Source organism: Blennius ocellaris (assembly GCF_963422515.1).
Source record: "Blennius ocellaris genome assembly, chromosome: 17".
NCBI classification, from domain to species: Eukaryota; Metazoa; Chordata; class Actinopteri; order Blenniiformes; family Blenniidae; genus Blennius; species Blennius ocellaris.
In genome coordinates, this window is record NC_137666.1 from 13,585,383 (window position 1) to 13,599,980 (window position 14,598).

Below are 14,598 nucleotides of genomic sequence, written 5' to 3' on the forward strand. Positions count from 1 at the left end.
ATATAAACTTATAAATAGCTCAGATTACAGCTGGACCTGGAAACCCCCCCCCCCCCCCCCCGAAGAACAAACATACATGCAAAGAACAAACTCCACTCAAGACTTCCAACCGACTCAATATAGATATTTCTCCCGCGACTGCACTGTGCAGCCTGAAGGCCTCATTGGAACTTTTCCCCCTGAAACAGCAATGGGAATGATTGTAACGTGCTGCAGAGTCTGGGTCTTGTTAACGTTGCAGATTATGTTTTCGTTTTGCCACATGCTTCTGCACCACTGTAAAAGTGTGTGAGTCACTTCCTGTTGTGCTGCCATCACCTGATCTCCCCCTCCTTTTACTGGTTCACAAGAGTCGCCAGAAAAAGAAGCCCTCCCTGGCCATTCTACAAAATAAACAACTCTTGTTCTCAAGTGTTGAATCATTTTAATGCTGATTAGTAAAGGAGCAGTAATACAGACATGATTTGCATGATTGCTATAAAGTTGTAATTTCATAAGGCAGACAAGTCATATAAAAACATTCAAACCCCACATCCCAAATATATATATCAAAGTAACAGACAATAGCACATATTTATGAAAATAAAATATATGTATATATGGTACATAAAAGCCCCTTCACCAGTAAAAAAGTTTAGTTAGCATTAGCATAACAAAAAATGCATAAAGAGGCACGTTGCCAGTAAGTTCGTCATTTTGATCAGTTTAACTGAACACCGAGGCCATTTTATACATCTTTACATTTAAAGATAAGCCCAACCAGTTGAATCAAACCAATAAACCAAACCTGTTTGGTTGTATTGGCTTGAGTTCGTCTCTCTCTTCTTCTTTTTTTTTTTTAAACAAGATTTCACATCAAGTTCTATATAATATATATATCATTCTATACATTACATGAGGCTATAAAGGCAGCAGGTCACTGAAAGGTACAGTTAAGCATACTGAGCACAGCTTCCACAGCTCTGATTTGCTTAAATGGTCCTTAAAAGTGCTCCTGGTATATTCTATTAGATATAAATACATATATTTTATTCCGAAATACAATACATTCACACTTGCATACATCCACAAAGGAGGGTAATAAACTATATAGCGCACAAATCACTGTGATTCATGGAGCAGAATACGCTTAAGAAGTGACTCGTTCCTCGTAGTAGAAACATGCCAACGGGAGTGATTTAGTGGAGGGTGCAGTCGACTGCGGGTTGTACTAATATTTATAAAGTGGCCGGTGATATGGCAACAGTTATTTCAACGTGCTTTCTTTAGCAAACATAAAATAAACTGTGACAGTAATGCTCCGAATGGTCCGGATAAAAATGGAAGCACGTTACACTGTAGATAGAGATAAAAATACTCGGTCAACGGAATGTGTAAGATAACGAAATCCGTGACTCTAGACCATGTTGGAGTTGGTGGTGATAGGCTTCCCTGCAGAGTACATCCCTCCAATTTGGCTACAAGATTGATTTCTATTAAGAGAGAGAGAGTATGAATTAGAGTGGGACGGTTAGGAATTGTGTGCGTGACGATTTTACAATTTCATGAAACATAAAGAAGAAAATACCTGAAAATGGTCTTTCTTTTCCTGTATAAAATCACACCGATGAAAATGGACAGGATGAGGAAGACGACAACGACGGGGACAACGGCGTGGTTTGGATCAAATGAAGAAGTGGAGTTCCTGGGATTGTCTGAAAGAAGAGTTTCGGGAGAGTCACACTACCAACAGACTGCACTTCTCTTTGGTTTTCATTTGGATCTGTTCGCAATATACGTGGTCGCTCTCGTCACTGTTCAGATAATCTTCTGCTCAGTGTGAATATATTTCTTATTAAAAAGCAGTATTTCACACGGTTGTGCCGAGTTCTGCATCAGTCAAATACTCATTTCCAAGTTTGGAGCCACTGTGTGTCTAAAGAGTTCTTGGGGAAAACATGCAGTAGCAGTAGCAGTAGCAGTAGCAGTAGCAGCAGCAGCAGCAGTAGCAGTAGCAGCAGCAGTAGCAGTGTGTGGCTCACTTGTATCTCATTCTTACCGTTGTCTGTGGTGGCTTTAGGAAAATCATCACAGGAGGCTGTGGAGAAAAGAAAGATATGAATTCAGCAACGTACCTTTCAGCAGAGCTGTGAAGAGTTACACCTCTTCAACTGTGTTAAAATACAACTCCGTTAAAGTTCTTAGACTTTATGTAAACATTACTCTGTATTTTATAAATGTAGATTCAAAACAGAAATTTTCTCAGTAAAAATAATACGTTTCTGGCTTATTACTCACTTCAGTACTCAATTTTTAAGTAGATGAGATGTGTAGAGTTGCATTTAATTACGAGTCAAGTAACATTTTCAACAATATAGAAAACCTGTGGAGGAGAGATAGTGAATACCACAGGTCTTTTCTTTATCTGGTGACATAAAACCACATGAAACTGATGAATGTTTTCTCTTTTCTAAGTGGTTGTTTGACCTGGAGTTTAAGTTTTGTCATTTACTGTGTTATACACTTGCAGTTTAGTAGATAAATGCTGTAATCATGGCATTTGTATATTTAAAGGGTTTGAATATTAATTGAAACTGTAGATGCGCTGGTGATTTTGAACGGAGATTCATGTTACAGGGTGAAAAATGGACTGAAGAGTAAAGTTCCACACCTGAAAGAAAACTAAAAGTACCCAAGTACTGTAAGTATTAGTAAGGTAATGAAACGTTTAAAAACTTAAGGTGATAGTTATTTATCAGAGTGTGATTTTCTAAATATTGTATGTTTTTTTTGTGAGAAAAGTGCCTGAGAAGTAGATATTGTAACAGGAAATTAAACCAAATGCCTCCACTGACAATGCAAATAATAAAAACAAACAAACAAGTAACAAGTAGTTTTTGAGAAAATTAAGAACCGAGTACAATTCAAGTGCTTGAATACAAATATTTTAGTCGTCTTTCACTTCAGAGTGAAGGAAATGAGGAAAAAGATCATCAGATACGAGTCAATAGAGTCTGAGAGGAAAGGACACTCACCGTTACAGCTGGCGGTGAACGCCTTCCCCTGTGACACAGAAACGAACACAAAAGTTATGTTGAAGGTTCTACTAACCTGGTTTTTGATTTTCTTAATGACAGACGCCTCCTGGTTTCACATGAAGTATCAAAAGGTGTGAATGTGTGAAATGTGTAATACCTCAGAGATGCAGTAACGTTTCAAGACAAGGACAGAATAGCAGCCCTTGGTGGTCAGGTTGTTGATGCTCCAGTTCTCCACCAGGGACAATTTGGCTTGCTGGTTAGCAAATACGATGTTCTAAAATCGACACGTGCAAACGTCAAAGATCAGTCACATGAAAGGGATTTTTGGGGGGAAAAAAGAGCCTCACATTTCATCACACCAGTAAAGTATTGATTTTTTTTATTATTATTATTATTATTGAGGGGGAGGGGGGGTCAAACTTACTCTGATGTTACACCAGGAAAAGTCGCAATAGTCATCACTGTTGTTTACATATGCGTGGTCCTTGTGGATTACGTAATTTGTTGTCGTTCCATTGAAAATAGCGGTGCATTTCGGTTTGTCGGCACAGCAGAGCTTCAGGATTCCAACTGTGAGTGGACAAAGAAACTCTTGTTAAACGCCGCCGTTTCCATCATGCTCAAGTCAGCACAAAGTACCGGTAGGAAGGAAAAAAAAAACTTTTATCTATTTCTCAATTTTGAACCAACATGGCTGCCAATGTTGCATGGAATTCCCCCACATTCCCTGCGGGAAGCCCCAAATGTACCCACATTCACATGTAATGTTTACGAGAAGGTCCACAGTTGTTGCAATGGTATTAAGATTTATTTTATTTTTTTTTTTTTTTCATTATTGTGAATTTTTTTGCAATGTCTTTATTTCTGGTCACTTACATGGATCTGATAGATCATCTACAGGTGTTATGTTGCTTTATCCAACCCTAATATGGTCAAACTTGGCAGAGGACTTCCTGTACAACTTCCCATTACTGTGACTCACTGCTGGTGTTACAGTTAACAAGCGAGTTTTCCCGTTTAATGCTTTCCTTAAAAGTGGAAAACATTGCCATTCACTTTTAAAGGAACACTTTCAACAGTAGTTACCTTAAGGGCTGCACGAATTACTCGATTATCAAATGTTTTTTGTTTTTTTTAATAATTAAAAAAAGTTAATGGATTCTTTTTCTTTCAATTGGCTGACATTCGAGTCCCACATTAGTGAAACCATAGTAATTATAAAAGATGTATAAATGCTATGAACGTAAAATAAAATGATTAGTCTTTTGCGACGAGATCATCACAGTTGATGCTGCTTCAACACACTCTCTTCACACGCACGAGACAAACTTTGATTCACAACTTGTGCGGTGAGAAACGACCACCACCGTGCGCTCCTCTCGATTTCCCCACGAAGCCGAGCAAGTTTGCAGTTCAATCACAGCGAATAAAAAGAAAAGAGGAGGGGGAAAAACGCACTCACCAAGGAGGAGAACCCGGCACGTCCGGAGATACGCCATTCTGACAGAGACTGAAGGAAGAGGGACAGGACGCCTGGAAATGAGAGGGCTGCGCATGCGCATTACGGCCATTCTCTCGGAGCTGACGCAAGGTGCAAGAAATTGCTTGAACATCGTACGATGGTGACGAAAAGAGACGACCTGCATGCAAGAGTTCCCGGGCAACAAGTTTAATCTGGAGCATTTTCACTGAATAGACACGAGTATTTAATAAGTAGTTTTGTTTTACTTACTTGTTTGTTTGTTTTTGATTAACCATGTATTTATATACGTGGTTTTGTTTTATTGCGAATCCTCATTGTCTACTTATATTAAATATTGACAATAATAAACAAAAAGTTTAATGCTTTGTGCAATGTAGAGCTACAGTCCTGACTGAATTTCTCCATGTGGAACAAACAAGGGTGTATTTAATTTTATTCAAGCTTATTCTTATTGTATGTCATTCATTCAATACTTGATGAAAACACGTCCTGAAAGGCTCAGTGAGATTTAGAAGAGCTCCTTCAAGACACACGTGCACTGGCAGGACATTTTGCAACACCAATGCTTGAGGGGGAATTTGTAAAACTGAGTTCACAGTGACTAGTAGAGAACAATGGAAGGTGGAGTATACAGTAGATGCTGCCCTCCGGTGGCTCCATGTCAACTCATAACACTATTGCATCACAGTAGTATAACGTGTTTATATAGGGAACAAGTTTATACAGAGACAGGAAGGATAAAGTGCCACTTACAGCTCTTAAGGTTACAAAAGTGTGACAATAAGGGCATCATTAAAGTCTGAACTTTAAAGAATTCGCACAAATCCTTAACCCTGTAAGATCTACCGTTATAAATGTACAAAATCAGGTTCAGGTATCTAATATAAAACACCTTTTGTAAGTCTTGTTTTATGCAACCATTGTATTTTGTGTTGGGACAATTATTGTCTTCCTGAACCAAACTATTGGTTCAATTGTCGTACCTGTTGTACTAAAGGTTGTTTAATTTATATTTTAATATAAATCTTTAGGAACAAAAGATATTTTGGGGAAAACAAGTAACGTATAGATGCTTTAGCGTTCTACACACAAGTAGATGGTTTTACTCACCAGATTTGTTTAAAGTCTCCAGTATTTAAGAGGATTTCTGAAAAAGAAGTTCTGAAAAAATGTGGGAAGTGTGATACTTAAGTTGATATACATTAAAACATTAATGCTCATATTGCAAGGAGAGACAGTTCTATAAAAGCAAGACCTCTTTTACAAATGTTTTCAAAAGGTTTTTTGTGCTTTCTTTTATAAAACGAGATTTGAACAGAACCGAGTCAAAAGTGAAGCCTGAATTGAAAAGTGAGTTGAGTGAGAAGCAGTGAAACCGTCCAATGACGTCACAGGAGCGAGCCAGTGCGTCAGTGTTTCAGCAGCAGGGGGCAGCAGAGTCCAGGTGGTTGCTAAAAGAATCTTTTACTCCTTGAAGTCAAGTTTGCAAAATGTGTTGAGTCTTTGACTTTTGAGATTGAGGAAAAATTAAATAAATCACAAACGCAAATTAGATTTTTTTTAATTGAAATTTATGTAAATTAATGCTTTAAATTACTCATATATATATATATATATATGTATAAACAAATGCCAAAAATAACACTGGGATCCATCCCTGGAAAAAAGAAAAGGTGAAATAGGAGTCAATGGTACATAATTTAACATATAGTGGTAGAGTGTTGATCCAACGCCTCTGTCCTCTTACACCTTCGTATGTTTGTATAAGAGAATCCGATAGTTCATGAGATTCCGGGGACAAATGGAGAAAGAAACCTGTGATAATAAAGTCAAACGTTCTTGTTTCCTCCACTGCAGTTATTGACGAATTTCATTAAAATATGTTACTTCATGCAGTTCTGTGCTGGTAAATCTTTGTCATCAGTGCATCAAACAAGCTAAAAATCAATGGAACAGTTTGAGGACACAAGTGAACAGAGGCACCGTTTAAGTACAAGTTTGAGGCTTATTGACATGAAATTCCCTTCTATGAAATGTGTGCTTTAAAAGATGAATGAATGCTGAGTGCAAAGATAGATTTTTGCATTTGGAAAGGGGGGGAAAAAAAATAAAAAATAAGATTGTCACTTTGTCATCATCCATATTTGTGTACACAAACACTCCTTTGACCAACACACACATACACACACATTTTAAAGCTCTTGCTGCCTCGTGAAAGAGGCTTGAAGTCGTGAAAAGCTCTTAGGTAGTAACTTTTTACCCCGGAGGAGATCAGGTACATCGGTTTCCCTCCAATCCAGTCACATCTCCGTCGCTAAGAAAACAAATCAACAGCACCCTTATCCACCTTTGACCTCGCTATGAAGGCGTTCAACTCGCATCAGAACCCTCGCATCCCTCAGAGTACATTTATATACTGTACATCCACACACAGACATAGTTTAACGCAATGTACACAAGCACAAAGACCACTGACAGTGAAAGGGTAAACAGACACAGAGAGAGGAGAAAAACACCGAATGTAACAAACATTTAAGAGACTGCATGTTCTCCATAGAAAAAGGGATCCATTGGTTTGTATTGCTTTGGCCTGTTCAGTGAGCAGCCTGCTCGTGCGGTCCTCCACCGGTCGTGTGGATGTCGGGGGGGGGGGGGGGGGGGGCGTCCGAGAGACGCCACGCCGCCGTGCCGGCAGCGGGAAGACGGTGGGGAAACCCTTACTGATGCCTCCGGCCACTCATCGCCGCCCCCTCCCCCCTCCGGTTTTCCCTTCTTGGCAGAGGCTTCACGTTAGAACCCAAAAGTGTCTTTTTGTGCAGTGAAGTCCGTCTCCTCTTGGTCCCATTTGCCTGGGGACAGGCACTCGTCAGCGTTGAAGTCCTGAGGGTTTACCCCAATGTCCAGGACCTGGGGGTTAGTGCGAGACTCAGCGAGTCTGAAAAGAAAAGAAAAAAAAATAACAGCTTCATCAGCGACGGTGACAACGTGACGCAAGTTGACATCAATATATAGGACTATGAACAATGGCGTGCGCAAGCTTTATGGATTTAATGGACGTCTTAAAAACAGTGACAAGGTGATTGCATCAGGAGCATCTGAAATGAAACCTCCCTGTCGTACATGTGCACACACAGCACTTTCATTCAGGGTGACTTCTCTCAACGCCAGAGGCCCCAAACAACAGACAAGACATGACGGCGACGTGGACACGGTGGAGGAAACGGCAGGTTTTGTGGCGAAAGACAATTTTCGTATGGATGTTAGGACAAAGGAATGGCAGAGAAAACACCGGCGACCTTCTACGTGACCTTGAAGTGAATTAAAATCAAAAGCTGTGGAGCTATGTTAATGGGGCGTGTCACTCAAGACGGAACGTGAAGCCACGCCTCTTCATTCCCGGAGCGTGGCTGAACGCGGGTGTCCCAACACAGATGAGCAGGCTTGGACAGTGGGTTGACTAGGGGGTGATGAGATGGACGTCACAACATCCAGTGAATGATGTGGTTACCTGAGTAGGATTCAAAGCTATCCAGACTGCGGCTGAGGGTTCAAAGGAAAGTTCACAAGTCAAAACAACATTGCAACTCGCAGCTCTTCTCAACTCCCTCGTCACAAAGTCAAACTTCCCGCAGATTTCCCACAAGAAGATTGAACCCCTCCCATTTCATTTCCACAAGTATTTACATATAATGTACAGCAAGTGTCCAACTTCCTTCACTTGTGAGGTCCTGCTTACACGACGACCCTCAACTGGAAGTGGCTACGAGAACGTTCATCCTCAGACAGCAACATTTTGAAAATGGGTGTGAGCACAGAAACACCAGGAATGCCGAAAAACGCTGTAGTATAATCGTCAGGCCACTTGGTGGTGCTGTGAGGTTTTTGTAGTAAAGCCTGGTCGGCAACATGGGGAATTAGCAGGACGACTGAGGGGCCAACTCATGAGTTGACTTGAATTTTACTCAAGAAAAATTACGTCTTGATTAAAAAGAAACGTACACTTAGTTGAGGAAGCACAGTTAAATTGCACACAAACGGGCAAACCGCAACAAAAATCTGCCACTTTCACATAAAACAAAGAGCTTTAAAAGCTGCCGAAGTACTCAAATGAATTAAATGTGTGTTCAAAACACATTTTGTTCAGAAAACTGATAAAACTACTGAAACTAATTTAAATTATTCACTGAACTTGCACAGCTTTCCACGCTACATGAATAAATTATCCTTCATGTACTTGAATAATTTCAGAAGGTTCCTTAATGACAGCCTTGAATGTAGAACAAGTCTACAGTCAGAACAAAAGTGATCATTTATCCATTATGGATTGAATAATCACAGTTCCAGATTCTTCCATCGCTTCAATGTCTTTTACTTAATCTAGAAGAACTGCTCTCATGCTCTCTTGATTTTGTTGTGTGGCCTTATATTGAATCAAAACATAAATATTCTTAGTAGAGAACCACTAAGAACCACTTAGACTAAAAACAGGTGACAGTTGAACTTCTTTCAAAACTTTTTAGCCTGAGAAATTGAATTGTTAATTGGAGCTTACGTTTCATGGGTTAAATCTAATCAAAATGAACACCAATGTAATTTCTGTGTGTGCGTGTGTGTGTGTGTGTCATCCTTCATATGGAGTGGAAAAGCTGCCATATAAGTTCCGGTGCACAGTTGAAGAAAAGAAAAGGGATCGAGTGATTAATAATTGTAGGGTTTCAGTAGACATTCAAATAAACTCTTCATATTATAATTGAACATTGGTTGAATCACAGCACAGCATAAAGAAGAGACTTCTGAACAGACATAAGGCAGGAAGCGACAGCCTCCAGAGGCTCTTTGCAGCAGATCGGAATTAATGTGCAAAAAAAAAATAAAGACTTTCTACCCACATTTTGATGCATTTATATATTCTTCATGAGTTCCTAGTGTGAGTTTTTTAATATGCACAGCAGCAGCAAATGATTCAACATGTGATCTCTTTATAACCAACTGTTCCTGAGCATCAATGTTTTAATCCCCCCCCCCCCCCCCCCCCCCCCAAAAAAAAAAAACAGGTCTTTTAGAGGTTTTACTATTCAACTTGGAACTAACTTGTGTCAATATATTGAAAATGGGAGGTGTGTTCTGGCTATGTGGAAGGCTTAAAGCTTTATTCTCAATTCAAATGCAAACAACCAAACACGGCCAGCAGATGGCAGTAAAGACTTCCACAGTAGAGGAGCTCTGTGGCAATATGCTGGAAATGAATATTTTACTTTTTCTCTGGTGTGAAAGTGACGACACAAAACCAATCATATCCATCTAAATAAAACATCAGAGCAGGAGTTGATGGCTTCAGTCTATCCTTAAAGTTTTCGTATGATCTCTCTCTCTCTCTCTCTCTGATCTACAGCATGTTTACAGATATACATGTCTCTGGTGCCTGTTAACTGTTTACGTATGCAGGATCATTTTAATTATGCATAATGTGTCATCGGAGATGCACAGAGAGTTGTGGCGCGAGGCTTCCTCGGTCTTGCCATGAAGAGCTGCTGTGTTCCGTTGTTCCTCCCCCAGAAAGTGCAGGAATGAAAACGCACATCAATCTGGCTCTTATTTGCACTCGCACATAAAACGTGAACACACTGAAGAGAATCCAAACGTCAATATTTACTGATATCCTGCTCGCACAAAGCCTGTCTAATTGTCTCATCGGCCGCTCGCTTCCTCCCGACAGATACAGACGTCCAGCAGGCTCCACTGCATCCCCGAATCTTCTTCATTTGCTGAAACGCTACAGGCGGATGCGTCCCCTTGCTCCGGCTGGGAGCGTCCTCATTAATCACAGCGCGGGAGACTAACGGCGTCGGGGTGTAATTACAGCGTGTGCAGAGAAATAATCATCTGATAACGGGGCTAAAATGGCCTCTTGGTGCTTGATTATAGAGACTGTGAAGCCTGTTCTCACTCCGCCTAACGAGAGCGAGCGAATAAGTCCACTGTACAATTAAGCGGCAGAAATGAAAAGCTAAAACAAAAGGGGATAAATACAGCCATTAAAGTTCTGGATGAGTTTTTTTTTTTTTTTATGGCGGCTTAAAACAAACGGCCGTCAAAATTTGTGGCCGTGCGAGCAGCCACTGCTGCACCGAGCGTGGCGAGGACACACGGGGAATTAAAACATTCATCATGGTGGACTCCCGCTACGTTCTGATTAGTTTGCTGATGGCACAGAGAGACATTCCGGACTTCCAATCAGCACGGACGGTGAACTCTCAGACCTCATGCATGTACTGAATCTTTCTCCTGACACATTTATTCTCGCCGGCAGCGATAACGCTGGAAAAGTTTGAGATATAAATCCTGAGCGGCGTGTCCTCTCAGCAGCAGCTATTTGTAATCACAGGCTTCCCGACCTCAGATGAAATCAGCGTGTGGGCCTGAGACGATGGTAAAAAAAAGGAGCCAACAAAAACAGCGGGACTTGAGGCGGGCGTCGCCGCCGCCACCGCCGCCGCCTGCCTGTAAACCTCGTCCCCCGGCGGCAGGGGGTGCGCCGGGTGGAGTCGAGCAGAGAGCGGCTGAGCCGAAGGGGAAAAAAAACCCTGCAGGGAGCTTTTCTCAAAGAGACGGCAAACTGTGGCTGTTTTAAGGGTTTTTCATTCAAAACAAAAAACAAAAAAAAACACAAATTCACATTTGTCCTCACCTTGAGAAAGCCTCGTCCAAACCGTCTTCCAACTCCTGCAAGAACACAGAGAGAAGAGATCACTGCTGATTCAAGAGACGAGAATACGCTCATGTCACGTTTACACACGGTCGTGACCTCTGCTCTCGAGCTTTGGTCGTTCCGCTCAGCGACTTCCAGCCCCACACCCTCTCTGTCTATGTGGCTATTTGATAAGGCCAGTGGCTCAATGGGCCATTGTCTGCCTCAGCAGCAGCACCAGCACTGTGGACTCCACGTCTCTGAATACAACAGGTACAGTCCATCAGCGGGTCAAGTAATCAGTCGTTCCTTCAATGGCATTCTCCTCTTCCCATCTTATCAAGAACAAACACCTGAGACTGACCGGCCTGCCTCTCCTCTTACCCATACAGTATTGTTGTTCTCTGTAGCGCCATTATGCACCGTAAAGGGATCCGGTTCGGTCTGTTTTGTTCCTGAGTGGACCAGCGCCGCGTTGGCTCCCTCGGGCAGATCCAGGAGTTTCCCCGTGGCGACTTCTAGAAAGGCGAGAGGAAGACAAACACGAGCGCAGGTTCAGGCAGAATGATAAAACTCTGCTTACTGTCACACAGGATAGCAACATTCTACAAAAGCCATGCGTGCACAACAAACCCAGAGGCAACAGAATGTGTTCATGTCCACTTGTCATCATTAGGCCTTTAATGCAAGTCATCAGTTCAGACTGTGGATCGTCACTCTGCGCTAAGTGAGCATGCAGCAATTTCCCCCCCGACTCGCACACCTAACTCCAGTGACACCGCTGATCTGTGAAAGGACCGGCTTGTAATGGCCCGGCCTGATGATTAATGCATGTCAATAATGTGGGCCGACGCTAATTTTTTATCTCGTCTCCGGGCTAATGGCGCTCTCAGAGAGCAGTAAAACCCCAAAGACCAGCACGGCTCGCCTGATGTGGCAGAGCCCCACTGTCCTGAGGTGATCTTTCCAACTGTGTGTATTCCTCAAAACAGAAGCGCACGTTCGTCTGAGTCAGCGTGCAATAGCGTTCTCATCATGCCTCTCCTCTCTGTCAACACCGGCTCAGAGGCATTTAGACTCGTCTGCTCTCACGAACGAGACGATATCGTGGAGCTTCCAGGGGAGAAAAGAGAAGCGATGTCACCCTCAGCTTCAGGAAATGTTTTACTATTTTTATCTGGACCAAATAAATCCCACAACCGAGTGACCAGAGTTACTCTACTAAAATATCCCTTGGTTGACTGATAAAAGAACTGCCGATCGCTCTTCCTTAAAAACGCAAGCTCCCCCAGCCAAAAGGCTAACAACTGATGATTGTACCGTAACTGACTTTTACGTCTTTTGTGAGTCTTTGACTGCCGTCATGTTCAAACAGATCATAATTAGCGTCTGTACTGCAGGACTTTATTAGATCCATTTAAAGAGACTCGGGCTAAAATGATTGTGATGGCTGGTTGGTTGGAGGGGGCCAACACGGGAGCGAAAAGCAAGCTGGGATGCTGCAGCTGGTGGCACAGACGGCATTTGGTGGCTGAAGACAGACGTTGCACACGAGCAGCCAGTCGGTAGACCGACATTATTGGGTTTTTCTGATCATTTACTAGCAATTTTTTAAATTGCTGCTGAGAAAATCTCAAAGCTGCTATCAATCAGTATGACCTTACAGTCCATTACTCAATGAAGAAATTGGTCACATTTGTCAGGTTTCACTGCACAACATCCTTAATTTTTTTTTTTTTTTCTCAATAAATCTGAATATTCTCAAAAGGTTTACCTTGGATAAAACTCATTTGAATTGTACAAATTCAAAACTGATTTTAAAAGGGTTTTACAAAATTTCTTTTTGAAATGTTTAATCTTTGACCGTCTTATTAGAACAATTGCGACACGACACTTCAGCCAGCACCCAGGGACACCGTTTGTAAAGACAGATGTTTTACACAAATGTTTGAAAATATCCAACTGGGTCCTCTCATCTGCTTTTGGTTTGGTTCCTTTACTCTTCTTTAAAATCCTTTTTTTTTTTTTTTAATTCAGTCATTGTAGTAGACCAGCAGATTAACCCATCATCGGTTAAATGCCTGTCCTCAGTGCAACATTAAACTCGGTGAAACAAAAAAAAAAAAAGCAGCCAGACGTCCGCACACAATTAGGTTAACACGGGAAGTGGCGCTTCTATTTTGGAGTCGCTGTAAGAGGCCTGGCGCTGCGACGGGGCTGAAAGGTATCATGTGTCATGGATAAAGCTGACTCACCTCAGACAACACCGCCGATCCCCAGAGCGTCTCTGACACGGCGGCGTTGTCATTTGATCGGCCGAGGAGCGGGCTACATGAGCGTAACCTTCAGATGGCTCTAAAGCGCTGCCGTCGCCAGTCCACAGCGCTCGGGTCAGCGGTGGAAAACCTCTGGCGGGAGGGCGTTCGCCCAGCCCTTTTCAAAAAGGCACTCAGAAGCTTCCAGAGGACCATATTTCAGTCGGCTGTGCAATTACGCCAATTTGCCTCGCAGAGATCCGGCTCACTGGCAGCTAAATGACCCACCAAATGGTCAGCGGGATAAAGTGAGTCCAAAAAAAAAAAAAACAGCACAGCAAGCCTCAGAGGATCCAAGCCCCGCTTTGCAGAGTCTTCTGACAGGACAGGGATCATCCTAAAAGCCGCGTCCGCCGTGAAATGCTACACATTCAGAGCCACGGACCCAAAAACCAAAGTGTCAGAACAGATTTAGAGAATGATCTCTCTCTCTGGCTGAAGGCCATTTTACCGAGCAGTGGGGGGGGGGGGGGGGAGCTGGAGAGTAAGCTGATGCTTTCACGTGTTCTCACTGAAATCTCTGATACCAAAAGCAACAGAAGAAAAAGAATGATAATACAGACACAGCATGACGGGGAAAGAGGAACACAACAAACACAAAGTGGAAAGAAAGCATTGTGGGCATGAGCAAAGCTTTTGTGCCACTGACAACAAAATGCTCCTCATTTAATTACTTCTGTGACAATATGTGGAAGCAAAAATGCCTTCGGGCTGCGTAGACGTCAACAACATGCTAAGGAGGTATGAGCCCCGTCTGAAATACGAGAATCTGACTGAACAATGGGGTCATAGAAAACGTTAGGCCTCTTTCTCAACGCAAACAAGGATGCGATTGTGCTTCCACAGTCAGACGGATCCACTGAAGACCGTTTGTCCATGGTATGATAACAGCTCTCTGTTATCATACAATGTCACGGGAATTACAGAACAAAGAATTGTTTAAGCTGGACTCACAAAGCCGCTCACAGTAAAAAAAGACGGTCGTTACCACGATCGCTAATGTAATTTGCTCCAACGCGGCACTGATGTTAGTGAGACGTGATAACAAAGAAACTGCCGTCGGCCGACCCGTAGCCTCAATATAGGTCAGAT

At 42.3% G+C, this 14,598-nt stretch overlaps 2 protein-coding genes across 5 annotated transcripts in view; both read right to left on the bottom strand.

Moving 5' to 3' along the window:
• Nucleotides 1–435: 435 nt before the first annotated feature.
• LOC308142298 (uncharacterized protein) lies at nt 436–4,519 on the bottom strand (the record flags this gene model as incomplete). Its single annotated transcript, XM_080512646.1, has 7 exons — nt 436–1,472; nt 1,568–1,694; nt 2,039–2,077; nt 3,015–3,042; nt 3,175–3,294; nt 3,445–3,590; nt 4,483–4,519. The coding sequence occupies 7 exons, from the start codon at nt 4,517–4,519 to the stop codon at nt 1,397–1,399; spliced, it is 573 nt and encodes a 190-aa protein (XP_080368772.1). The 3' UTR covers nt 436–1,396.
• A 1,529-nt stretch (nt 4,520–6,048) lies between these two features.
• Nucleotides 6,049–14,598, bottom strand: part of ldlrap1b (low density lipoprotein receptor adaptor protein 1b) — a 35,737-nt gene continuing 27,187 nt past the window's right edge. Inside the window, exons 7-10 of one of the 4 annotated variants that reach the window (XM_080512873.1) lie at nt 11,615–11,709; nt 11,192–11,226; nt 8,012–8,043; nt 6,049–7,438 (exon numbers count right to left, since the gene is read on the bottom strand). In XM_080512873.1, the coding sequence (XP_080368999.1) occupies nt 7,392–7,438; nt 8,012–8,043; nt 11,192–11,226; nt 11,615–11,709 (209 nt within the window). In that variant the 3' untranslated portion in view covers nt 6,049–7,391. Of the gene's footprint in view, nt 7,439–8,011; nt 8,044–11,191; nt 11,227–11,575; nt 11,710–14,598 lie in introns of all 4 variants that reach the window. The other 3 variants (XM_080512872.1, XM_080512871.1, XM_080512870.1) reach the window with 3 other exon arrangements.